General features: G+C 44.0%; 1 protein-coding gene across 1 annotated transcript in view; it reads right to left on the bottom strand.

The window, feature by feature from the left end:
• The window catches only part of TMEM132B (transmembrane protein 132B), a 240,879-nt gene that overhangs the window by 26,766 nt on the left and 186,593 nt on the right, over positions 1-27,520 (bottom strand). The window contains exon 4 of the mRNA XM_068989611.1: positions 10,016-10,159. Within this exon, the coding sequence (XP_068845712.1) occupies positions 10,016-10,159 (144 nt within the window). The remainder of the gene's footprint in view (positions 1-10,015; positions 10,160-27,520) is intronic.

Genomic DNA, 27,520 nt, shown 5'->3' on the forward strand with positions numbered 1-27,520 from the left:
TCTCACCTGTGACTGGGCCCCATCTTTCATTAGTGAACCTGCTCCTACAGCGCAGGACACACAGAGAAGGGGAGAAAGACAGACCCTGGGCATTTGCAGATCTCTTTCAACTGGATGATGTGCCAACATTGAAAAGTCAAAAATCTTACATAAAAATCTAGATTTTCAGAAACATCTGTCTTTAATTCTGTCTTTAAATGAGAAGAAGTAGGAAGGGACTGTTTGTCTACTTTTCTGCACCATAAATTTGGACACAAAATGGACTAGTATTTATGCACAACCTAGACACTTAAACTTCTCCAGCCTCAGTTTTCTGGGCTGTAAAATGGAATAATATTGGGACCTACTCTGTGGGGCTGCTGGGTACATTGCAGGCTGTAATGTGTTTAAAATCAGGGGAACAGAGTCTGGTATAGTGTCACCGTGGGCTGTGGTGCTTGTCACTGCTCCTTCTAACAGACCCTTCAGGGCAGGAAGAGAAGTAAGACATGGACCTGCCTTCAAGGGGCAAACCTGCCACCTGCACAAGGACGCACAATGCACTGAGTCCCTAACACATACGTCTTCATAGGGGACAGAAGCACAAAGGTGAGGACTGCAGCGGTGGCGGGGGGCGGGTGTGGACTGGAGATGCAGAACAGCAGGAAGAAGGTGGCAGCACAGAGCAGGTGCACCTGACCCACGTCCAGAAGACAGCCGAGCTTTCTCCAGGTCCAGGGAGTGGCGGAGGGCTGCTGGGCCCAGGAGCCGGCATGAGCACAGGAAAAGATGCACAAAACCACACAGAGGAAGGTAGAAATGAGAGATGAGGAGAAAATAAGTCCAGATGTATCTCTGGATACACCTCCAACCTGAAGTCATCATGGCTCTTTTGGCTGCATGTCAATGTATTACTATTTCTCCCTTTCAGCTTAAGATACTTGGCTTTGCATTTCTATTGCTGTTGTTGTTTAGTAGCTCAGTCATGGCCAACCCTTTGCAAACCCATGGATTGTAGCCCGCGAGGCTCCTCTGTCCATGGGATTCTCCAGGCAAGAAATAACAGGAGAGGGTTGCCATTTACTCCTCCAGGGGATCTTCCCGACCCAGTGATTGAACTCAAGTCTTCTGTGTCTTCTGCATTGGGAAGCCCTGAATTTCTATTGCTTGCAACCAAAACAAAGCAAAGCTCACCAATGCAGAATTTCATCCCAGGCCTGCAGATCCCACTACCTACCACACCTGTCTAATCCTCTGAATCGTTATGTCTCTGGCTCAGTGGCATCAATGCACACCACGTCTCTAAGGAACATGTTCAGGACATGCCCACCCTGCAACCTCATGCCTCTGTGAATCCAACCACTTAAGAAAATCAGGTCATACCGCATTTTGCAGGGGCAATGTGATAACCTAAGAAATGTAGCTGCTCTCTCAAAGCTTCCTGCATTCTCCAGAGGTGACACTGGGCTCTGTTTAGTGACCCCACACCAGCAGCAGAAAACTTTATGTTTTATTTTCGACAGTACATCCGCTGCCTACCCTTGCCCTTTGCAGACCAAGTTTGGAAATAAAGACCTTCCCTGGGGCAGAGAAGGTTTTAAAATGTTAATTCCCTTTTATGAGGCCTTTAGCATCTCATTATTGCAAGTCCAGCTGATACCAGAAGGCTGGAAACTTAATTATTGCAGCCAAAAGTTGGAGGGTACTCTCTTCAAGATCAGCGTGAGTTTACATTGATTTCTCTCCAAGCGTGAATGAGTTCATCGCCTGCTGGTGACGTATGCCAGGCTTCTGTGGTTCTGGAGACCACAGCTCGCTGACAAACAATACAGCTACTGACACATGAAAACAGGAGGCCATCACTTCGTCAGGATGATAGACGTTCAAAGATTAAATCATAATTACAACATGGAAATTGCATTTTTCTTCCTTCCTCTGAAAACCTTTAAAGAAACTTAGCAAAGAACAGAAAATGTGTTGTTTCTGAAAGCATGTTGCTCCTGCTCAGTTGCTCAATCATATCCGACTCTTTGCAACCCCATGGACTGTAACCTGCCAGGCTCCTCTGTCCATGGGGTTTCCCAGGCAAGAATACTGGAATGGGTTGCCATTTCCTCCTCCAGAAGACCTTCCCGACCCATACACGGGATCGAAGCCGTGTATCTTGCATCTCCTACATTGGCCGGCAGATTCTTTACCACTGCACCATCTGGGAAGTCTTTCTGGCAGCATAAAGACCCCCAGAGCTATCTGGATCTTAATTTTCAGAATATGTCACTTTACATGGGGGTTGGAATTGTGACTCCAAAATGATACATCCATGTTCTAGCCCCCGGCACCATGAATGTGACCTTATTTGGAAACAGGGTCTTTTAAACATATTTATTTATTATTTTATTTGATGTGCCAGGTCTTAGCTGAGGCACCTGGGAGCCTCGATATTCACTGCAGCATACCAGACCTAGTTCCCCGACTAGGAAGCGAGTCTGGGGCCCCTTGTATTAGGAGCTTGGAGTATTAGCCACTGAACCACCAGGGAAGTCCCTGGAAACAGGGTTTTGGCAGATATAATTAACCTAAGGATCTTGAGATGAGATCATTCTGAACTAGGATGGCTCCTAAATCCAAGGACAAGTGCCCTTACAGGAGAATAAGGTCACATGGAGACACAAGGGCAAGACATGTGCAGATAGACGCAGAGACTGCAAGGATACGGGTACAAGCCCAGGAACACTTGGAGCCACCAGAGGCTGGAAGAGGCCAGGAAGGATCCTCCCCTAGAGCTTCTGGAGGAAGGGAGGTGCTGACCACACTTTGATTTCAGACTTTCGGCCTCCAGAACTCTAAGAGAACAAATTTATGTTGTTCAAGCCACTGAGTTTGTGGGAACCTATTATGGGAGCTACAGAAAACTAATACATGTGCCAAAGAGACTGCAAATGTAACTGAGAAAAGAACCTTGAGATGAAAGGAGTATCTGGGTCTATGGTCTCCAACCTTTTTGGCACCAGGGTCCAACTTTGTGGAAGACAACTTTTCCATGGGCCAGGAGTGGAGGGGATGGTTTTGGATGATTCAAGCACATTACATTTATTGTGCACTGTATTTCTAATCTAATGTCCCTGCTGATCTGATAGGAGGTACCAGTTCTGGGACCTGGAGGTGGGGAGCCCGGAGCTGGGTTATCCAGGTGACCCTAAAGGTCCTGATTAGAGACAGGCAGGAGGGTCAGAGTCAGAGAAACAGAGGTGATGATGGAACCAGTCGTCAGAGAGAGAGAGATTTGAAGATGCTACAGTGTTGACTTGGAAGAGGGGGCCATAGTCGGGAAATGCAGGCAGTCTCCAAAAGCTGGAAAAGGCAAATAGATTTTCTGCTAGAGCTTCCAGAAGGAGGCAGCCCTGCCAAGCAACCCATTTTAGGGTCCTGACCTCCCATCCTATCAGATAATAAATGTGTTTTGTTTGAAGCTACTAAGTTCATGTTGATTTGTTACAGCACCAAGAGGAAACGGATACGTAGACCTTCCAGGTTATGAGGATGGAAATACAAGCCTTTCAAATTCAGAAAAAGTCAATTATCAACTGACTTCATGATGGGAAAGCCATAGGAATGATACTTCGAATGATACTCTGCTACTAGCCTAAAGGTGCTCCCCGTGGGGTCAGCATCTGAACTGACATCACCTGTCTGAAAGCTTACCAACCCCCCAAACTCGCTCACTCTGCATTATTTTTATTTATGTTGAGCCCAAGTAGTTCCCTTTTGACTTCCACTCTTGGAACCTAAAAAGCACAAATCTCCTCCGTATTCCAGAGGATGGTCCTCCGAAGACTTCAAAAGAGCTGTCGCGTCCTCCTCTTCACCTCTCCCGGGGACTTTTCTTCTTATCACTGGGCTCAACACTCACGCTTCCTTCAATCATTTCTCCTGCGGTTTGATCTCAAGGACTCTCAGCCCCTCAGACACTGTTTGACAGAACACAATCCAATTTCCAGCTTTCCTCTTATGCCTAGAAAGACATGGAATTCTCTATCAGAGTGACAAGTGACATCTATCATCTGTGACTTATAGAGACTAGGGGACAAGAAGTAGCTCCCTTTCCTCTGAAACCCACTATCAGAAAACCAACAGTACAAGTGTGGTGAGAAATCACAGAGGTCCCTCCGCCTCCGGCAGGGAGACGAGGGGAAGATGTGGAGACTGTGGTGATTTGGGTGCAGGGGCTTACACACAGGGGTGTCCATTGGTTACTTCCAGGTCAAGGGTCACAGGGAGTAGTGTGGGCCCAGGGCTATCTGACCTTCATAAGAATTCATAAGAATTCATAAGTGAATTTCATAAGAACTTGGATATCCAGATGTCTATGTAATTAGCCAATTTTTACAGGGTGGCAGAAAATTAAATAAGCACACGCACACCCCTGAATCAGATACAGCCTCCAGTCTGCCCACCTGGGACCTCTGTTCTGGGGTCACATACCCATTAACGCCAAAAAAAATTATATCAACCTGTGGCAGTCTCTTCAGACAGGTGGTTCCACAGGGAATTAGAGCCATGACCTTGTAATACCTTTTAATGGAGTTTAGTCTGGTTTTAGAAAAGGCAGAGGAACCAGAGATCAAATTGCCAACATCTGCTGGATCATCGAAAAAGCAAGAGAGTTCCAGAAAAACATCTACTTCTGCTTTATTGACTATGCCAAAACCTTTGACTGTGTGGATCACAATAAACTGTGGAAAATTCTGAGAGAGATGGGAATACCAGACCACCTGATCTGCCTCTTGAGAAACCTGTATGCAGGTCAGGAAGCAACAGTTAGAACTGGACATGGAACAACAGACTGGTTCCAAATAGGAAAAGGAGTACGTCAAGGCTGTATATTGTCACCCTGCTTATTTAACGTATATGCAGAGTACATCATGAGAAACGCTGGACTGGAAGAAACACAAGCTGGAATCCAGATTGCCGGGAGAAATAGCAAAAACCTCAGATATGCAGATGACACCACACTTATGGCAGAAAGTGAAGAGGAATTAAAAAGCCTCTTGATGAAAGTGAAAGTGGAGAGTGAAAAAGTTGGCTTAAAGCTCAACATTCAGAAAACGAAGATCATGACATCTGGTCCCATCACTTCATGGGAAATAGATGGGGAAACAGTAGAAACAGTGTCAGACTTTATTTTTGGGGGCTCCAAAATCACTGCAGATGGTGACTGCAGCCATGAAATTAAAAGACACTTAATCCCTGGAAGAAAAGTTATGACCAACCTAGATAGCATATTCAAAAGCAGAGACATTACTTTGCCAACTAAGGTCCGTCTAGTCAAGGCTATGGTTTTTCCAGTAGTCATGTATGGATGTGAGAGTTGGACTCTGAAGAAGGCTGAGCACCGAAGAATTGATGCTTTTGAACTGTGGTGTTGGAGAAGACTCTTGAGAGTCCCTTGGACTGCAAGGAGATCCAACCAGTCCATTCTGAAGGAGATCAGCCCTGGGATTTCTTTGGAAGGAATGATGCTAAAGTTGAAACTCCAGTACTTTGGCCACCTCATGTGAAGAGTTGACTCATTGGAAAAGAGCCTGATGCTGGGAGGGATTGGGGGCAGGAGGAGAAGGGGACGACCGAGGATGAGATGGCTGGATAGCATCACTGACTTGATGGACGTGAGTCTGAGTGAACTCCAGGAGTTGGTGATGGACAGGGAGGCTTGGCATGCTGCAATTCATGGGATGGCAAAGAGTCGGACACGACTGAGCAACTGAACTGAACTGAGTCTGTAAAAATACCGAATCACCATGCTGTACACCTGTTACTAATATCATATTGTAAACCAACTATACTTCCATTAAAAATACAGTTGGTTCATCAGATCTCACTGTGAACAAAAGCACCATGGTTTCTTGCAAACACACATGCATACACACACAATTAATACACGTCTTCTATTTTTTTTTAACATGGAAGTAGTTGTCAGCTTACAATGTGACGTTGATCCCTTCTAATCTTGCCAAGGTTCCAGCCCTTCAAAATCCTTTATGCTCTCAGATTCAGTTCCCCCAAAGTCCCAAGTCAAAGAAGCCAATTTGGACATCACCACAATTTACACCTTTCTAAATGCATTCTTTCTCCCTTACCTAAGTCACCATCCCAACACTCAGAATTTCCATCACATGACAATCTTTGGTGAAACCTGCACAACCCTCCCTGGGGAGTCACACAGAGTCTCCTGGACCGTGAGGAAGTGACACAGTGACCTCCACAGACCAAGGGTGTCTCTCCCCAGGGTGTTAAGGCGCATCCACATCTTTGGGGTGCCCCTGGTGATGCTGAGGCCAGAGGGCAGCTCTGAAGATGACACTGTAACCTCAGTGTTGTGACAAAATGTATGACAAATGGTGGCAGGAGAGCTGTGACAAGTGCATCACGGCCACTTAATGAACCCCCTCCACTGACCCAGGCCCCGGAATCTGCAGCAGAGCCCGGGCTGCCCTAGAAACGTCTTACGGCAGCTCTGGGCTTGGTGATGTGCACCCTCTGGTTTGCCAAGATCAGGCCACAGTTTGCTAGAAGAAAGCCCCATCTTCACGTGGCCACGGAAGTGACAGTTGAACCCCAAACCACTGCCTCCCAGAGCAATGCCTCTATCAGGGCGGACACAGGATGCTTCCAGTATATTGCCAGGAAGAGGAGAAAGCCAAGTAGAAGGCAACAATGGGAACCACGAACTTGGCCGCGCCTCTGTAGGGTACAGCTCTCTGGGACAGGAGAGTGAGGGTTCTGCCTCGGGGGGCTCCCCACCAGGGTCTCAGGAAGGGATGTGGCTGAGGGGACTATAGAGCTGAGCCATCCTTTGGAGCCCATGGTGGCATAATCACACAGATACCATCTCCAGGCTCCATCACTAATGTCTCCCTTCTGGAAAGATGAGGAGGGGGATGGTAAATAACATGCTTTTGTCAAAGGCAACCAAGGACAATGAATCAATATTTTTCATTCTCCGCAGATGAATTTGCATGACTTGGCTCAGAACTTTCTGGATTCTGAATATAGAAGGCTTCAGATTTGTTTAATCAAACCTGCCCATGGAGTTTAAGACCTGTCAGGATTAAAGATTAATTTTTTCTTAATTTTAATTAGAACTCACATCAATTCTTCCTTATCAAAAAAGCCATCTCTAGCTTAAGGCACAGCTTCCTGCAGGTCAACATTAGAAGGAATCAGGCCCTCCCAGATCTTGTCCACCACAGGGAAACCCTTGCAGGATTTTCTGTCCACCTCAAAGTTCTTCAGATGGAGACCAAGTTCCATTCAACCTCTGAACAGCAGCCAGTAGAATGGAAAGAAGGCAGAATTCAGCATTACTGTATTTTTTTTAAATTAATGAAAACACAGGACCTATGAGCTCTCTTAGCAGCTTAAAGGAGAAAGGATCACTCTAAAGACGGAAGTCCTTTCTCCTGGGGTTCTGAGCTGCAAAAGGAAACTGCCAACCAGTGAGCCAAGAAAAAACTGGCAGAAACTCTGAATTCAGTGATTCAAACAGACCCCTGCAAAGAATATGGAGAAAAAAGTCATGGGCTGGTTCCTGGCTGAATTTGGAGCCATAAATCCAGCTAATTGGATGGAAAACGCAGCATAAATAATCCATGACCAGATTCTCCAAACTGTGAGCTATGTCCCACTGATACCCTGATGAAGCTGGGGGCACACGAACGGACTTTTTAAAAAGTTAATCATTTATTTTCATGTATATTAAGGAAAAATTAGTACATCAAAGTAATGGGTTTTACAATGGATTTTATTGTCTTCTAATGAGACATTTAAGATATTCAATGTTGAAAAAGTAAGGCATTTAAAGAAAACATGTTGAGTAAATTACATTATTTGGCACAGGAAGTTGGCAAAACTTGAGAAGATGGCAGATAGATTGCTAAACTTCAGAAAATACTGTCCTATGAGAAAAAAGAGGAGGAAAGGGGCCCCCTCCTCCATCCCAGGGGAGGGAAACAGCGTGTCCAGCTGTCTCTGATCCCAGGCGAGTCCCTGTCATCACTCACTCCCTCTTCAGCACCCCCATCATCCCCATCAGCACCCCCATCACTTCCCCCTCAGCACCTCCATCACTCCCCATCAGCACACCCATCACTCCCCATCAGCACTCCCATCACTCCTCATCAGCACCTCCATCACTCCCCCATCAGCATCCCCATCACTCCCCATCAGCATCCCCATCAGTACCCCCATTGCTCCCCATCGCTCCATCCTCAGCACCCCATCACTCCCCATCAGCACTCCCATCACTTCCCCCTCAGCACTCCCATCACTCCCCCCTCAGCACCTCCATCACTCTCCCCTCAGCACCTCCATCACTCCCCCCTCAGCATCCCCATCGCTCCCCCCTCAGCACCTCCATCACTCCCCCCTCAGCATCCCCATCATCCCCCCTCAGCATCCCCATCATCCCCATCAGCATCCCCATCACTCCCTCCTCAGCACCCCATCACTCCCCATCAGCACCTCCATCACTTCCCCCTCAGCATCCCCATCATCCCCCCTCAGCATCCCCATCACTCCTCATCAGCACCTACATCACTCCCCCCTCAGCATCCCCATCATCCCCCCTCAGCATCCCCATCACTCCTCATCAGCACCTCCATCACTCCCCCCTCAGCATCCCCATCACTCCTCATCAGCACCTCCATCACTCCCCCCTCAGCATGCCCATCACTCCTCATCAGCACCTCCATCACTCCCCCCCAGCATCCCCATCACTCCCCATCAGCACACCCATCACTCCCCCCTCAGCATCCCCATCATCCCCATCAGCATCCCCATCATCCCCATCAGCATCCCCATCGCTCCCTCCTCAGCACCCCATCACTCCCCATCAGCACCTCCATCACTCCCCCCTCAGCATCCCCATCATCCCCCCTCAGCATCCCCATCACTCCTCATCAGCATCCCCATCATCCCCCCTCAGCATCCCCATCATCCCCATCAGCATCCCCATCGCTCCCTCCTCAGCATCCCCATCATCCCCATCAGCATCCCCATCATCCCCATCAGCATCCCCATCACTCCCCATCAGCACCTGCATCACTCCTCCCTCAGCATCCCCATTGCTCCCCATCACTCCATCCTCAGCACCCCATCACTCCCCATCAGCACTCCCATCGCTTCCCCCTCAGCACTCCCATCACTCCTCATCAGCACCTCCATCACTCCCCCCTCAGCATGCCCATCACTCCTCATCAGCACCTACATCACTCCCCCCTCAGCATCCCCATCATCCCCCCTCAGCATCCCCATCACTCCTCATCAGCACCTCCATCACTCCCCCCTCAGCATCCCCATCACTCCTCATCAGCACCTCCATCACTCCCCCCTCAGCATCCCCATCACTCCTCATCAGCACCCCATCACTCCCCATCAGCACCCACATCACTCCCCCCTCAGCATCCCCATTGCTCCCCATCACTCCATCCTCAGCACCCCATCACTCCCCATCAGCACTCCCATCGCTTCCCCCTCAGCACTCCCATCACTCCTCATCAGCACCTCCATCACTCCCCCCTCAGCATGCCCATCACTCCTCATCAGCACCCCATCACTCCCCATCAGCACCCACATCACTCCCCCATCAGCATCCCCATCATCCCCATCAGCATCCCCATCGCTCCCTCCTCAGCACCCCATCACTCCCCATCAGCACCTGCATCACTTCCCCCTCAGCACTCCCATCATCCCCATCAGCACCCCCATTGCTCCCCATCACTCCATCCTCAGCACCCCATCACTCCCCATCAGCACCCGCATCGCTTCCCCCTCAGCACTCCCATCACTCCTCATCAGCACCTCCATCACTCCCCTCTCAGCATCCCCATCATCCCCATCAGCATCCCCATCAGCACCCTCATCAGCACCTGCATCCAGGTTCTGCCCTTGGGAGCCTGGGATGCTCAGAGCAGCCGTGTGACAGAACGGGAAGGAAAGCCCCAAATGCCTAGGCATCTAGAAGTAAAACCCACTGTACCTTGATGACGTCTTCATCTGCAGACCTGCATTCCACAGCCTCTGACACGTCCACCACCAAACCATCCTCTTGAACTGCCACCACCTTGACGGGAACTGAAACAACCTTTCCAGTGAGAATGGCCGTGTTCAGGACCTCCGAGTCCTGTGCGAGAGAGAAGAGGACCCGTGTCAGCCACAGGCACGCCCGTGAGTCCCAGGAGGAGTGACCCTCAAGCCACCTCCGACCTTAGTAGTTGCTCTACAATTTAAAAAACTGTCTGTGCCCTCCAGACACCCCTCACACACAGCGCAAGCGTCCTTTTTGATACTTTGGTAAACGATGCCGTATTTCCAGAGCTTATTCACACAGTGAACACAGCCTTCATTTTAGTTTCAAATCAGGAAAAACAGCAGCACACAGAGCAGAAGAGAACTGGAGGCAGATTGTAAGCCTCCACACTCCTGAGCTGATCACCAACACTGTCTTTCCTCAAACCACTAAGCACTCCCAGAAATTTCCCAGCCAAGCTCAGGTATTGTGAAACCAACAACACCATGTTAATTTTTCTCCTCCTCTGACATCACTCAAAGTTTTGTAGGTTCTGTCTTCCTAACTTATCTCCCATCTGTCAAGTTCTTTATATTTTCCTTCCTTTTTTAAATTGCGGCGGCACTGGTGGTGAGGGGGCTTCTCTAGTTGTGGAGCACTCAGGCTCAGCAACTGTGGTGGACTGGAGATTTAGTTGCCCAGCCTCAGATGGTATCTTAGCTCCCCAGCCAGGATCCAACCTGTCCTCTGCATTAGCAGGCAGATTCTCAATCACTGGACCACCAGGGAAGCCCCCCCAATCTGTCAATATCCTGTCAACCCCAGAATCAGTTCCTCCGTGGAAGAAGAATCTCCCCATTCAGTCAACTGCCACTGGCCCCTAATTGACCTTCCTGTGTCCACAGTCTTCACAGCAGTCGGAAATAATCTTTTTTCTTTTAAATGTTTTAATAGAATTCAGATTATTTCTCTCCTAAATTAAAACTCTTTGAAAGCATCCTAGGGTTCTTAAGATGAAGTCCAAACTCATGGATGTGTAGGGACCTGACCCTCGTCCACCTCCCTAGCTCCCTCTTGCCCCCTTCCTGCTGTCCGTCATCACAGTCAAGCCTCACAGAAGTCTTTTCTGTTCTTCCAAGAGTAAACCCCATTCATGCCTTCTGCCCTTACATACGCAGGGCTCTCCAACCCCAAACACACCTCACTGTTGCTTCCACCCTTCAGATCTCAGCATATATGTCCGTTTCTTTGGAGAAACGGGGCCTTTCTGCCTGCTACAATGTGAGTTAGCACTGTATTATCATCCGTCATGGCATCTAGTCTGTCCTGCAAGGTAATAACCACAGCTGTCACTGTATATTTATTTTGTGTTTACGTTTTAATCTGTGGCTACTTATTAAGCTGTGAACTCCCCAAGGGTCCCGCTCTCCTATCAATGAATGTGACTTGGATGGTGCTGACCCAGGCCATTAAATCAGGCTTCACAAATGAGCAGATGAACCAAATGTGGTCCATCAGGGTATTCTAGCCCCATGTCCACAGAGACTGATTCAAGATTGAAACCCAAATGAAATCAGTGACAACAGAAAGGAAAAGAAACAGATTCCTGGGAAAGATTTCTGGGTTCCTGAATCCGGCTACATCTGTGTCTGTCATCTTTGGAAATTTAGAGATACAAAATAAACTGCTTTATTTAAGCAAGTTTTAATTGGGCTTTTATCACTTGCAACTGAAAGTCTTGACTAATACACAAGAGATTAGACACCATGTTGGGCTCTAGGGAAAGAGAAAAGACAAAAATAAATATCAATCTCTACCCTGAAGAAGCTCATATCCTTTAAAGACACTATAATAATTTTCCCAAACTGAGTCTCAAGGTAGGTGACTTTATGTTTCATAACAAATCACAACCAATCTTCAGAGCTTGTTGCTTTTATTTCAAATACATTTGCAACCGCATTTCCTTCTTTAGCTTTCTCATGCGTGGCTGAGATGTTTGCAACCATGTTTTCCAGTGTCCACCAAGAAATAGCCTTTCAAAAACCCCAAAGGCAGTTTCTACCTGCCTCTGGCACAATGAGAAAGCAATTTGTCTTGTTAAATATTACATTTAAATCATCCCCTGGTGCCAGAGATTGCTAAAAATTCACCATCTATCAAAATGCAACTCTTTCATTCTGTTCCCATTGGTGCCAGCTCTAGGTTTTATGTCTTGAGAGCATATTTATATTCCTTTATGAAGATAAGTTTCCATTAACGTGGCACATTAGTGTGGCATCTATAAAAATGGCAAAGTAAGGACATGTGAAAAGTCCTCTGTGAAAGAAATTTTAAAATTGGCCAAAAGAGTAAAAATCCACTTTTTCAGAACTCTAGGAATAAAACAAAGGCTTGTGCAGCCAAGAGAGCATTTATTCAAGAAAAATGGCTGAATCTTGGTAAAAACAGGATTTTGTGGCATTTTAACTTGATTTACTCCCATTCCCTACTGTCCAACTCAGTAGTAGCTTTGAAAAATGACAGCCCACTTTCACAGAAAAATACCACTATCTGAAAACCATGGAAGAGAGCAGATCAGGGACGGAGATCTTTCAAAACTTCATTGCCAAAGAATTGCCATTACCTGACTTGTCTGGTATTTCCTAGAAAATTTCATTTGCAAAGCTTTTTGTATCTGACTTGACTCCGAGTTCATTCCCTGTGAAAAGCTTTTTACTAAAGGTATTTGTTTAAAGCAATTACAGGCAATTAGTTAATTTCATAGCTAGCTGCCTGAGGCAGTGGTAACAGTTGTGACAAACAATAGATTCATCAAAAAGTTTAATAAGAAAAGATGAGGAATAGAATTGCCAGAGGGGCTCTGAAATGCTAACACATATTCTGGGGAATCTGTAAGACCATGCTTATACACAGGGCTGTGTGCATGCCCAGGAAGACCTGAGAAGGCTCTCAGCTCGTGCCCCTGGTTGATTTTGACATTATAGAGAAGCAGGAAGTGAAAGCTAAGGCAGAGCTGTCTAATGCCTGACCGGGGATTTAAAGTGTGTCCCAACACAGTCAAAGAGACCCTTGTGGGATTTCCCTGGTGGTCCAGTGGTTAAGACTCTGCCTTCCAATGCAGGGCGGGCAAGATCAATTCCTGCTAGGAAATTTAGATCCCATATGCCATGCAGTGTGACCAAAAATCAAAAAAGAAATAAAATTTTTTAAAAAGAGGCCCTTGGTAAAGATCGTGATACTTTGATTCCAGATGCCTAAGGAAATCTCTGCCCAATCATTGGCTGACCACCAAGCTAACCAAACAAAGAATTCAGGGGCCACAGGCAACAAAGAATAAAAACTTTACAGAATTTGTTCACAAAAGTCACTCAACAACTACTACCACAACTACTACACACAACAACAACTATAACAAACCTAGGGAAGGGTGGCAGCAACATAGACGGATACAGAGATTGTCATACATAGTGAGGTCAGAAAGAGAAAGACAAATACCATATGATGTCACATATGTTCAAGACCTTGTATTACAATAACCTGAAAAAATCTGAAAATATATATGTATAATTGAATCACTTTGCTAAACATCTGAAACTAACATAATATTGTAAATCAATCATAATTCAATGAAAAAATTCTTTTATCCGTATGTTAGGTAGTTAGAATAGGAAAAAGGAGTCCAGAATGGCAGTGGCTAAAAGACAAGGAAGGGAAAAGCCTGCGAAAATAGAAAAAAAGGAAGGTCCAAGGACCTGAGTGAGGACCTCAGGCAGAACACACAGCCCTCCTGGTTAGCCCAGTCTACACAGGGCAGGCCCGGGGGGAGGAGAAAAAACATAAAAAGAGGAGCCAAAAGGCCGGGGGTCTCTCTCTCCTCTTTGTGTCTTTTGGGTCGGCATGCCCTCATGCCTCGAGGATGTATTTTCCTGTATTTTCTAAATAAAACTGAGCTGCAAACGGAGCTGTAAAACTGATCTGCCCAAGAGCTGTGACACAGCCTGCCCGAGGGCTTTAACGCTGGTCCATCGTTTCAAATTTTTGTTGTGATGAGACAGAACCAAGGAAATGACACACTCCCCCGACACATATATACATATTGAAACAGAACTTTTGTGTAAATCTCAAGAAAAAGTTGACGGGCTTACGAAAACATCTAATGCTTTCTGAAAGCTTCTCATCTCACTTTTTTTTTTTTTAAAGAATAAAACTCCATTGTTTTCAGCTATGAAAATGTAGGAGTTGTATATAACTTTTCAGCACATTATTCTGACTATATAATCTTAGACTAAAGATAAAAATAACTGTAAACACATATTGAATTCTAGTTAGGTTTGTTTTCCACAGCAGTATGGTTTAGCAATTCCAAAACTACTTTAGTGTACTCTAGGATGGAGCAAATAATGTATGTTGGATAATGAGAGCCAAGTTTCTTATTGCTAGAGAAGTTGAGTTTAAAAATGGAAAGAAGAATGAACTATGTGGTCATGAGTTCGAATTAGAAACACCAGCATGAACTCCTGGGGGAATGTAGGTGTAGGTATGTTTATATGTGTGTAAATGTAGGTATGTGTATGTATATGGTTTTTCTAGTTCCATTGGTTGAGAGAACTTAGATACAGACAATGATGGCTAACAATCAGCACACCTAGTAAAGTGATGCTTAAAATTCTCCAAGCCAGGCTTCAACAATACATGAACTGTGAAATTCCAGATGTTCAAGCTGGTTTTAGAAAAGGCAGAAGAACAAGAGATCAAATTGCCAACATCCGCTGGATCATCGAAAAAGCAAGAGAGTTCCAGAAAAACATCTATTTCTGCTTTATTGACTATGCCAAAGCCTTTGACTGTGTGGATCACAATCAACTGTGGAAAATTCTGAAAGACATGGGAATACCAGACCACCTGACCTGCCTCTTGAGAAACCTGTATGCAGGTCAGGAAGCAACAGTTAGAACTGGACATGGAACAACAGACTGGTTCCAAATAGGAAAAGGAGTACGTCAAGGCTGTATATTGTCACCCTGCTTATTTAACTTATATGCAGAGTACATCATGAGAAATGCTGGGTTGGAGGAAGCACAGGCTGGAATCAAGATTGCTGGGGAAAATATTAATAACCTCAGATATGCAGATGACACCACCCTTATGGCAGAAAGTGAAGAGGAACTAAAGAGCCTCTTGATGAAAGTGAAAGAGGAGAGTGAAAAAGTTGGCTTAAAGCTCAACATTCAGAAAACGAAGATCATGGCATCTGGTCCCATCACTTCATGGGAAATAGATGGGGAAACAGTGGAAACAGTGTCAGACTTTATTTTTCTGGGCTCCAAACTCACTGCAGATGGTGATTGCAGCCATGAAATTAAAAGACGCTTACTTCTTGGAAGGAAAGTTATGACCAACCTAGACAGCATATTGAAAAGCAGAGACATTACTTTGTCAACAAAGGTCCATCTAGTCAAGGCTATGGTTTTTCCAGTGGCCATGTATGGATGTGAGAGTTGGACTATAAAGAAAGCTGAGTGCAGAAGGATTGATGCTTTTGAACTGTGGTGTTGGAGAAGACTCTTGAGAGTCCCTTGGACTGCAAGGAGATCCAACCAGTCCATCCTAAAGGAGATCAGTCCTGGGTGTTCATTGGAAGGACTGATGTTGAGGCTGAAACTCCAATACTTTGGGCACCTCATGCGAAGAGCTGACTCATTGGAAAAGACCCTGATGCTGGGAAAGATTGAGGGCAGGAGGAGAAGGGGACAACAGAGGATGAGATGGTTGGATGGCGTCACCGACTCGATGGACATGGGCTTGGGTGGACTCCAGGAGTTGGTGACGGACAGGGAGGCCTGGCGTGCTGCAGTTCATGGGGTCGCAAACAGTCAGACATTACTGAGCCACTGAACTGAAATGAGACCCAGATTTTAGTTCTAAACACCATTCTTTAAGAAAGGAAACAGCTCTTTAGAGAAATGGGTGATTCTAGGACTGAGAGTCAGAAAGTACCCAGACAGTGATCCTAAAATTTACTGTCCACCCAGAAGGTAATAAAGTGATCAAAACAAATATCAAAGGACCCAGGGAGACAGCTTGAAAGGCCTCCAGTGGCCAACCTGGAACAATTTTATAACACTACAAATAATTGTAATTGCTAATCATAATAATATAACAATATATATTATATGTAATATGTAATAAGCTATTGAATCCATACTGATATCAACAAACAAACAGAGAAGAAAGAAAACGTCACCCATAGGGTAAAATTCCAACAAAAAATGATGAAATTAGAATATACCATCATTGTAGGAATCACTATTGATGCTACTGATGATTAAAAGTATGATAAGAGAGAGGATATTTGTAGAGTGTAAAATTACCTCTGTGCAAGAGACTTATTCATTTCAAAGAAAAAAACAGTAATTTTGTGGTACCGAAAGTTAGATACATCACATTATCCACATGATCAAAGATAACATCACTACTAATGAGATAAAGAGACATCATATGTCCTGAAGAGGAAGCAACATTTCCTGAAGTGTTCTCTCCACAAAAAAAAGTGACTCTAATAATGAAGAAACAGCAGAAAAATCCAAATTATGGAGCATTCTACAAAATAGCTGGCCTATATATTTCAAGTGTATCACAGTCTGAAAGACAAAGACTGAGAAACTTCCATATTAAAGGAAAATAAGAGACACAACAAAGGTATATGTGATCCTAGATCAGATCCTCAAACAGAAAAAAATACGTTTATTTTACTTTAATAAGTGTTGGTGGAACAATCGATGAAATTTGCATAAGGTCTGGGGACCACGTAATTCTTAGTATCAATATTAATTTCCTGATTTTGATCATTTCACTCTATAAAAGAGTTTGGGGAAAATTCACACTGATGTGTGTACAGATGAAGGATCAACATGTGTACAACTCTCAAACATTTCATGAAAACAGTAATAATGTGTGTTTGTGTAAAGAGAATGTTAATATTTGGGGAATTTTGGTGAGAGAATTTGGAAAATGCATTTATTCAGACTCACAGGAAAGTTTTTTAATATCTTTTTTTTTTTTTTTTTTGGCTGCTTTGGGTCTTAGTTGTGGCAAGTAGGATCTTAGTTCTCTGAACAATTGAACCCTTGTCCCCTGAATTGGAAGGCAGATTCTCAAGCACTGGACCACCAGGGAAGTCCCTGGGAAAGTTTTAAATAATATGAAAAGCCAAAAGAGTCAACAATAAAAACAATCAGTGAATAAAGACAGAAGATATTGTAAGTACCTAATGAACACAACTTATGATGATTAATTTCCTTAAATACTTAGATCTAAGTGTCCAGCACTGGGATAAATGATTTACATGCATTACCTATTCATAATAATGCATAATTACAATAAACATAGTATAATATGAATTAACATCTAATAACAAAACAGCACTACAGAGTAGAATCTGGTACATCATAAACATTTGATAAGTATTAATTGCTCTTACTAATCTCATTTAATCCTCAAATATCCCTATTGAAGGACTACTATTTTCATTCTCATTTTACAAACAGGGAAACGAAAGCTTGAAGTTCAGTTCAGTTCAGTTGCTCAGTCGTGTCCAACTCTTTGTGACCCCACGGACTGCAGCACACCAGGCTTCCCTGTCCATCACCAACTCCTGGAGTTTACTCAAACTCATGTCCATTGAGTTGGTGATGCCATTCAGCCATCTCATCCTCTGTCGTCCCCTTCTCCTCTTGCCCTCAATCTTTCCCAGCATCAGGGTCTTTTCCAATGAGTCAGCTCTTCGCATCAGGTGGCCAAAGTATTGGAGTTTCAGTTTCAGCATCAGTCCTTCTAATGAATACTTAGGACTGATTTCCTTTAGGATAGACTGGTTGGATCTCCTTGCAGTCCAAGGGACTCTCAAGAGTCTTCTCCAGCACCACAGTTCAAAAGCATCAGTTCTTCAGCGCTCAGCTTTCTTTATAGTCCAACTCTCACATCCATACATGACTATTGGAAAGCGTTCCTCAATTTGGCCAGAATCACTCTTCTGCTGAGCAACCCAGCTGGGGATGTGAACCAAAGCCCGCTGCCCAGGCTGCCTTGTCAGCTCTCCTCCCAGCCCCTCACCTGTAGGATAGAGCTAACAATCCATTTTTTGGCCTCACTCAAAAGCTTTAAGGATATAAGATGGATTTGTAAAGGCTTTGATTTTAAAACTTTTCAAAAGATGTTACACAAATGTGAAGATTACATTTTAGTAGAAACAGCCAAGTAGCCCCAAAGCCCCAAGCAATGACCATGTGTGGCTTCAAGTATGTTCCATTCCAGCCTCTCCCCCAGCTTGTAAGGTTCTGAGTCACACTCTTGCATCCTCTGGTCCCTGGCACAGGGATACCAGTCTCTAAACAGGTGTCTGACCCTATTCTGTGTTCAGACTCCTCAACTACTGACACCTAAAATGGCAAGATAGGTGTAAACTTCACTCAGAGACAAGCAAGATGTTGGCTCCAACTGAAAGGATGGTTTTCAGTCCCACTGTTGTATCATAAAACTCTGAAATCAGCCCTGTTCTTCCCCTCTTGATGGTTATTTTTGGATTCTGAGTATTTATTATCCACAAAGCAGTAAGCTATTTCAAAACCCAGCTCTTCGTGAATCCCTGAATAACACGAGGATAGTTATCTCAAACGGGATAGCACTCAGAGAGGGTCAATAAAATGTGTATCTGTGAAAACACTCTCCAGGCATCTCCTGGGTGGGAGCTTTGAGCGAAGAGGCCAAAACTATTTGGAAGGAGCTTCTATCAGGCATCACCCAATGGCCAGGGCAACCGCATTACACCAGGCAGCCAAGAGCATGATGTGGAAAATGCTACTTAATGTACATGATCAGGGGTCACATACAGGGAAGATGGTTCGTGCAGTGGGTCTCATAGTCATGTTCATCTCCAGGTCTGACACAACAGGATATCAGTGGGGGAATCCCTACATCTTCGTGTAAGGAGGGAGGTTCTACAAGGAATGGGGACTGAGAAAGCCAGGAAGAGACTAAACTCCATGGGATGCGGAGCAGGTTTCTTTTCTTCCTGTGACCCCCTGCACTGCCTGGGGTGCTGTAAGATCGCAAATGTAGCTGAAACCTTCCAAAGATGTGAGAGTCAAAGAGAGAATACACAGCTTTGGAGCAGAGCAAAACAGAGAGTAAGAGAGAGAGAGAGAGAAGACAAAGAAAACACCTAAGTCTGAAAAAAGCCAGCCAGACGGGTGCAGCAGCACACACGCAGCTTGGAGACACAGAGACAGCCCTACAGATAATGTGAGAGGCAGGCAGGCGGACAGGCAAGAGGCTCAGTCCCACCCTCGGGCTTTCCTGCTTCTTCTGTTTCCCCCAATTCAGGTGGGTCCTGTCTATTCACATCTCTCAGCTCCAACACTGAATAGTAATTATATGTGTTTTCTCCAATTCATTCCTCTAGTTAACTATTAGCACTTCCTTAATTATAACTGTAACGTGTAAATAGTGTTTCTTTGTTGTCTGGGGCATTGGGCGGGGGGGACCTTCTCATCTAACTTGAGCTACGTTAAAATTTAACACAACTTCCATTTGCCAGAGACTCAGCAAGTAAATGACATCTATTCAATTAAAATTGAAACCAGATCTGATGGCACCAGTGAGAAAAACTGTTCCCGAAGTAAAGCTTAGTGCTGGGGCTTTCCTGGTAGTCTAGTGGTTACGATTCCATACTCCCAATGCAGGGGGCATGGGTTCAATCCCTAATCAGGGAACTAAGATCCCACATACTTCATGGTATGGCCCAAAACAAACACTCCAAAAGATTCTGATACCAAGAAATCTGCGAAGACCAACCACACCTCCTCCCTTTTTAGTATAATAGAAGTCTGAATTTTAACTCGGGGAATTTGGTTCTTCGGGACTCTCATTCACATCTTCTGTGGGACTTTGTGAATAAAGTCTCTATGCTTTGCCCCAACAACTCATCTCTCCACTTATTGACCTGTCATATGGTGAGCAGAATGAGCTTGGACTTGGTAACATGTGTACCTTACATATTTCTGCTTGTTTAATTCACAGAGCAAATCTGTGAGACAGAACTCTCATCTCCATTTTACAGATCAAAATGCAAGGCACAAAAAAAGACACTCGAATTTCTATTACTACAGTTTTGACTAATAGAGTAAGCATCTCATTATACTATAGAGATTATACTACTAAACCCCAGAAAGCCTCACTCTCGAGTCTGCACCCTATCCACCGTGTTATTTGCTTAGTAAGAATAATACCAACAACAAGGACCCAATATATAGAACAGGGAGAGACCCATAAGGCAAAAAAAAATCTGTTTACATATACGTAAGCTGAATCACTGTGTTGTACATCTGAACTAACAAAATATATATACATACATTAATTAAAAATAAAAATAAGTAAACACATTAATAAATTTTAAGATGAACCACAAAAATAGAATCACAGCAATATGAAAATCATAAAACACCCATGTTAGTAGAATGCTGAGTGCTTCACATGTCCTGTCTCACTAACACTCAGAGGGAGGGTCTTTTTTGACTCTTCTCTCCCCCGCGCTATTTCCACATATTATTTTATTTTATAGAAAATACCACAAACTGGAAATTTTTAAACTCTTTTACTTGCTTATGACCAAGCTCATTCATTAAAGCTTAATTCCTGGGCTTCTGTTTCCACTTATGACTCAGAATTGCTCCATCTGCTGAAACTAGAAATTCAGATAAAACACATAAAACAACTGTCAATTAGAAAGTGGGCAGAAATTTTCTTTAAAAAAATAAGGTGAGTCTCTTGATTATCATAGGGAGATAAATTCAAATAAAACTCTACAGTTTCATTGAGCTTAGAAAACAGAAATTAGAGTTCAGAGAGTTTGAAGCCACTAGAATTTGTGAGGCAGGTTTTCAGAGAGAAGGGGCTGCTGTACAGAGAAAGAATCCTTGAGATCTGCAGGGGGGCCCCTGAGGGGGTCTCTGACTCACTACATCATCCTTAGGATCCACAGGGGATTGGTTCCAGCATCTTCCCTCCCCAGGGTACCAAAATTTGTGGATGCTCAAGTCTCATATAAAATAGCAGAGTCTTTGCCTATCAACATCTTCTCATGGACGTTAAATCATCTCCAGATTACTTATAATACTCAATACAATGTAAGTGCTATGTAAACAGTTGCTGATGTGCAGCAAATTCAAGTTTTGCTTTCTGAAAATTTCTGGAATTTTTTTTTCAAATATTTTCCATTCGAGGTTGGTTGAATCCAGGGAAATGGAACCTGGAAATATAGAAGGCTGATTGTACTCGTCTGTGCATGCAAGGGCAAGGAGAAAATTTCAGAAAGCAGTAAACTGAACAATTTTAGAACTCATATGGAGCTGAAAAGAGTCCATGTCCCCACCAGCCAGACGGGAGAGCTTGCAGTATGAGGCACTGGACAGAATGCTCAGAAGGGTCAAGCAAGATAGCAGGGCTAAAGCACCCAAGTAAAGGCTGCTCTTGACCTTCCCTAACAAAGCTTAAAGGCAGCCTCAAATGAATCAAATGTATCTGCAAGAAACTTAACTGGGTTTCCCTGGTGGCTCAGTGGTAAAGAACCCATCTGTCCATGCAGAAGACATGGGTTCAATCCCTAATCCAGGAAGATCCCACATGCCTTAGAGCAACTAGGCCTGTGCGCCACAACTATTGAGCCTGTGCTCTAGAGCCCAGAAGCCACAACTACTGAGCCCACGTGCTCTGGAGACCGTGCTCCAAAACAAGAGAGGCTGTTGCAATGAAAAACCAGTGCACCACAACTAGAGAAACGCTCGCACAGCAACGAAGAGCCAGCACAGTCAAGAGTAAATAAATAAATAGTATTAAAAAAAATAGAGCCATGTTTCCCAAGTTATTTTTCTAAAAGAAAGAAACTTAACCATATGCCAGATCAAAGTCAGCACCATTTAAAGGAATGTAGCAAGACCTGGCACTCAACAAGGTAAAAGTCACCATGGATGAAAGGAAATCAAAAGGTATGAAGTAGGACTTCCCTGGTGGGGCAATGGATAAGATTCCGTCCACCAATGCAGGGGACATAGCTTCGATCCCTGGCTCAGGAAGATTCGACGTGCACATGTACCACAACTACTGAGCCTGCCCTCTAGAGCCCACAAGCTGCAGCTGCTGAAGCCCTTGCACCTGAGTCTGTGCTCCACAAGGGAAGCCACCACAATGAGAAGCCTGCACACAGCAACCAAGAGAAGCGCCCGCTCACTGCAACCAGAGAAAGCCCATGTGCAGCAATGAAGACCCAGTGCAGCCAAAACTCAAACAAAAGAATATTTTTAAAGATGTATCAGGTAACCAGAAGGAAAATCAATCAAAACAAAAGACTCAGAAATTGTGAAAATGATGGAGTTATGAATATGGGGTGGGAGGATTATACACAGAAAATATTAAAGTTAAAAGACAATGGAATGACTATTGAGTGCTTACCCAAGGTAAATGAAAACTTATACCCTACAGCAACATAGATTTATTCATAAGAGCCAGAAACAAGTCACATATCCATTAAGTGGGGAATGGATAAACAGATTGTGGCATAGCCATATGATGGAATAATATTCAGCAACAAACCACTGATACACGTGAAAACGTGGATGAACTGCAAAACAATAAAAGAAGTTATGTATACTGTAAGTTCTACTAACTTAAAACTCTGGGGGAGGCGGTCCTAAGATGGCGGAGGAATAGGACGGGAAGACCACTTTCTCCCTCATAAATTCCTCAAAAGAACATTTCAATGCTGAGCAAACTCCACAAAACAACTTCTGAATGCTGGCAGAGGACATCAGGCAAGCAGAAAAGCAGACCATTGTCTTCAAAAACAGGTAGGAAAAAATATAAAAGATGAAAAAAGAGACAAAGGAGGTGGGGAGGGAGCTCCGTCCCAGGAAGGGAAGCCCGTCCCGGGAGGGGAATTTTAAGAAGAGAGGTTTCCAAACACCAGGAAACACTCTCCCTGCCGAGTCTGTGGCGAGCCTTGGAAACACAGAGGGCAACATAACAGGAAGGAAAAATAAATAAATAATTAAAACCAACAGATTACAAGCCCAACAGTAACCCCCCCAGCGGAAAAGCAGCACAGACGCCTGCATCCGCCACTAGCAAGTGGGGGCAGGGCAGGGACGCGCGGGAGGCGCGGGCTGCAGAGATTTGTAAGAATCGGGCAGGAACGCCCCACGCGTAACCAGAACGATCTAACTTGGGCTAGCAAACCAGACTGTGGGATAGCTACCACGCGAAAAGCTCGAACATAAAACACTGCCAGGACCGCGCACAGAACAAAGGATGGAACGGAAATAGCCGGCTGCAGACCATCCCCCACCGGGGACAGGCAGCCAGAGCCGTAAGGGCTGGAAAGGGGCAATTGCAGACCCGGAGAGACTTTACCTACCAAACTGCAAGCAGGCTTCTTTGCTAAGACTTCTGGGGGTGCTGGACAGTCACCATCTGTCTCACAAGGGGCACCAGCGGTACACCCAGAAAACTGAGCAGCAGAGACAGAAAAGGCGACAAGTCGCAGCAACCGCGCTCACCAAACTCCTGAGCTACTCGGACCCGGGAAGGGCGCAAAACACAGTCCCGACCGAATCTGTGCCTCTGAGGGCTACCTGAGTGCCGAACCTGAGCGGCTTAGACCGGGGAGGTGCACGCAGCCTAGGGCCAGCCTCAGACGGTTCCCAGCTGAGCATCGTAGAGCCAGAGCGGTTTGTGCGCCGCGAGAAGGGACAGGTCCAGCGGGCCTGAGACACTGTGTGCACACGACAGTGCTATTTGTTTGCAGCATCCCCCCTCCCCACAGCGCGACTGAACTAGTGAGCCTAAAACACCAGCAAACAGAAGAAGTTAAACAGAGGGAACCGCCTTGGAAGTGACCCCACACTGACCACAACATCAGAGAAGGGCCAGATATATCTTTACTAGTTTTACAATCATTCATTTTTTTTTCTTTTTCTTTCTAACTTTTTAAAAAAATTGTTAAGTCTTCTATTTCTCTTCTAATTTTTATTTCTATAACCTACTATTACTTTTCAAAAAAAAAAGACTATTTTTTTTAAGGCAAACACCATATATAGTCTTTGTGTGGTTGTTGTTGGTGTTTTTTAATAATTCTTGTGGCTTTTTTTTTTCTTTTTTTTCTTTTTTCTTTTTTCCTTCTGCTTCTTTTCTTTAATATTGTATTTTTGAAAATCCAACCTCTACTCTAGATTTTTAATCTTTGCTTTTTGGTTTTGGTTGTCAATTTTCTACTTTTAAAAACCCCAACTTCACTACCCAAGTTTACCTGAGAGCGAGATTACTGGCTTGACCACTCTCTTCTCCTTTGGACTCTCCTTTTTCTCCACCAGGTGGCCTCTATCTCTTTTCTCCCCCATCTCTTCTTTATCCAACTCTGTGAATCTCTGTGTGTTCCAGACGGTGGAGAACACCTAAGGAACTGGTTACTGGCAGGATTTGTCTCTCTCCTTTTCATTCCTCTCTCTTATCCTCCTGGCCACCTCTGTCTACTTCCTCCCTCTCCTCTTCCCTGTATAACTCCGTAAATACCTCTGAGCGGTCCAGACTATAGAGCGCACATAAGGAAGTGACTACTGGATAGCTTGCTCTCTCCTCTTTTGATCTCACCGCATCTCATTCCAGTCACCTCTAACTACCCCCTCCCTCTTCTCTTCTCCATGTAACTCAGTGAACCTCTCTGGGTGTTCCTCAATGTGGAGAAACTTTTCATCTTTAACCTAGATGTTTTATCATCGGTGCTGTATAGATGGAGAAGTCTAGAGGCTACTGTAAAAATAAAACTGAAAACCAGAAGCAGGAGGCTTAAGTCCAAAGCCTGAGAACATCAGAGAACTCCTGAATTCAGGGAACATTAAGCAATAGGAGCTCATCAAACGCCTCCATACCTACACTGAAACCAAGCTTCACCCAAGGGCCAATAAGTTCCAGAGCAAGACATACCACACAAATTCTCCAGCAACACAGGAACACACCCCTGAGCTTCAATATACAGGCAGCTCAAAGTTACTCCAAAACATTTGATGACATCTCATAACCCATTACTGGTCACTCCACTGCTCTCCAGAGAGAAGAAACCCAGCTCCACCCACCAGAACTCCAACACAAGCCTCCCTAACCAGGAAACCTTGACAAGCCACTGATACAACCCCACCCACAGTGAGAAAGCTCCATAATAAAGAGAACTCCACAAATTACCAGAATATTAAAAGGCCACCCCAAACGCAGCAATATAACCAAGATGAAGAGACAGAGGAATACTCAGCAGGTAAAGGAACAGGAGAAATGCCCACCAAACCAAACAAAAGAGGAAGAGATAGGGAATCTACCTGAGAAAGAATTCCAAATATTGATAGTGAAAATGACCCAAAATCTTGAAATCAAAATGGAATCACAGATAAATAGCCTAGAGACAAGGATTGAGAAGATGCAAGAAAGGTTTAACAAGGACCTAGAAGAAATAAAAAAGAGTCAATATATAATGAATAACACAATAAATGAGATCAGAAACACTCTGGAGGCAACAAATAGAATAACAGAGGCAGAAGATAGGATTAGTGAAATAGAAGATAGAATGGTAGAAATAAATGAATCAGAGAGGAAAAAAGAAAAACGAATTAAAAGAAATGAGGACAATCTCAGAGACCTCCAGGACAATATGAAATGCTCCAATGTTCGAATTATAGGAGTCCCAGAAGAAGAAGACAAAAAGAAAGAGCATGAGAAAATCCTTGAGGAGATAATAGTTGAAAACTTCCCTAAAATGGGGAAGGAAATAATCACCCAAGTCCAAGAAACACAGAGAGTTCCAAATAGGATAAACCCAAGGTGAAACACCCCAAGACACATATTAATCAAATGAACAAAGATCAAACACAAAGAACAAATATTAAAAGCAGCAAGGGAAAAACAACAAATAACACACAAGGGGATTCCCATAAGGATAACAGCTGATCTTTCAATAGAAACTATTCAGGCCAGGAGGGAATGGCAAGACATACTTAAAGTGATGAAAGAAAATAACCTACAGCCCAGATTACTGTACCTAACATGGATCTCATTCAAATACGAAGGAGAAATCAAAAGCTTTACAAACAAGCAAAAGCTGAGAGAATTCAGCACCACCAAACCAGCTCCCCAACAAATTCTAAAGGATATTCTGTAGACAGGAAACACAAAAGGGTGTATAAACCCAAACCCAAAACAATAAAGTAAATGGTAACGGGATCATACTTATCAATAATTACCTTAAACATAAATGGGTTGAATGCCCCAACCAAAAGGCAAAGACTGGCCAAATGGATACAAGAACAAGACCCCTCTATATGCTGCTTACAAGAGACCCACCTCAAAACAAGGGACACATACAGACTGAAAGTGAAGGGCTGGAAAAAGATATTCCACGCAAATAGAGACCAAAAGAAAGCAGGAGTGCCAATACTCATATCTGATAAAATAGACTTTAAAACAAAGGCTGTGAAAAGAGACAAAGAAGGCCACTACATAATGATCAAAGGATCAATCCAAGAAGAAGATATAACAATTATAAATATATATGCACCCAATATAGGAGCACCGCAATATGTAAGACAAATGCTAACAAATATGAAAGGGGAAATTAACAATAACACAATAATAGCGGGAGACTTTAATACCCCACTCACACCTATGGACAGATCAACTAAACAGAAAATTAACAAAGAAATGCAAACTTTAAGTGATACTTTAGACCAGTTAGACCTAATTGATATCTATAGGACATTTCACCCCAAAACAATGAATTTCACCTTTTTCTCAAGTGCTCATGGAACCTTCTCCAGGATAGATCATATCCTGGGCCATAAATCTAACCTTGATAAATTAAAAAAAAATCAAAATCATTCCAAGCATCTTTTCTGACCATAATTCATTAAGATTAGATCTCAATTACAGGAGAAAAACTATTAAAAATTCCAACATATGGAGGTTGAACAACACACTTCTGAATAACCAACAAATCACAGAAGAAATCAAAAAAGAAATCAAAATATGCATAGAAACTAATGAAAATGAAAACACAACAACCCAAAACCTGTGGGACACTATAAAAGCAGTGCTAAGAGGAAAGTTCATAGCAATACAGGCATACCTCAAGAAACAAGAATAAAGTCAAATAAATAACCTAACTCTACACCTAAAACAACTAGAAAAGGAAGAATTGGAGAACCCCAGAGTTAGTAGAAGGAAAGAAATCTTAAAAAATTAGGGCAGAAATAAATGCAAAAGAAACAAAAGAGACCATAGCAAAAATCAACAAAGCCAAACGCTGGTTCTTTGAAAGGATAAATAAAATTGACAAACCATTAGCCAGACTCATCAAGAAGCAAAGAGAGGAAAATCAAATCAATA

This window comes from Capricornis sumatraensis, chromosome 17, assembly GCF_032405125.1.
Source record: "Capricornis sumatraensis isolate serow.1 chromosome 17, serow.2, whole genome shotgun sequence".
NCBI classification, from domain to species: domain Eukaryota; kingdom Metazoa; phylum Chordata; class Mammalia; order Artiodactyla; family Bovidae; genus Capricornis; species Capricornis sumatraensis.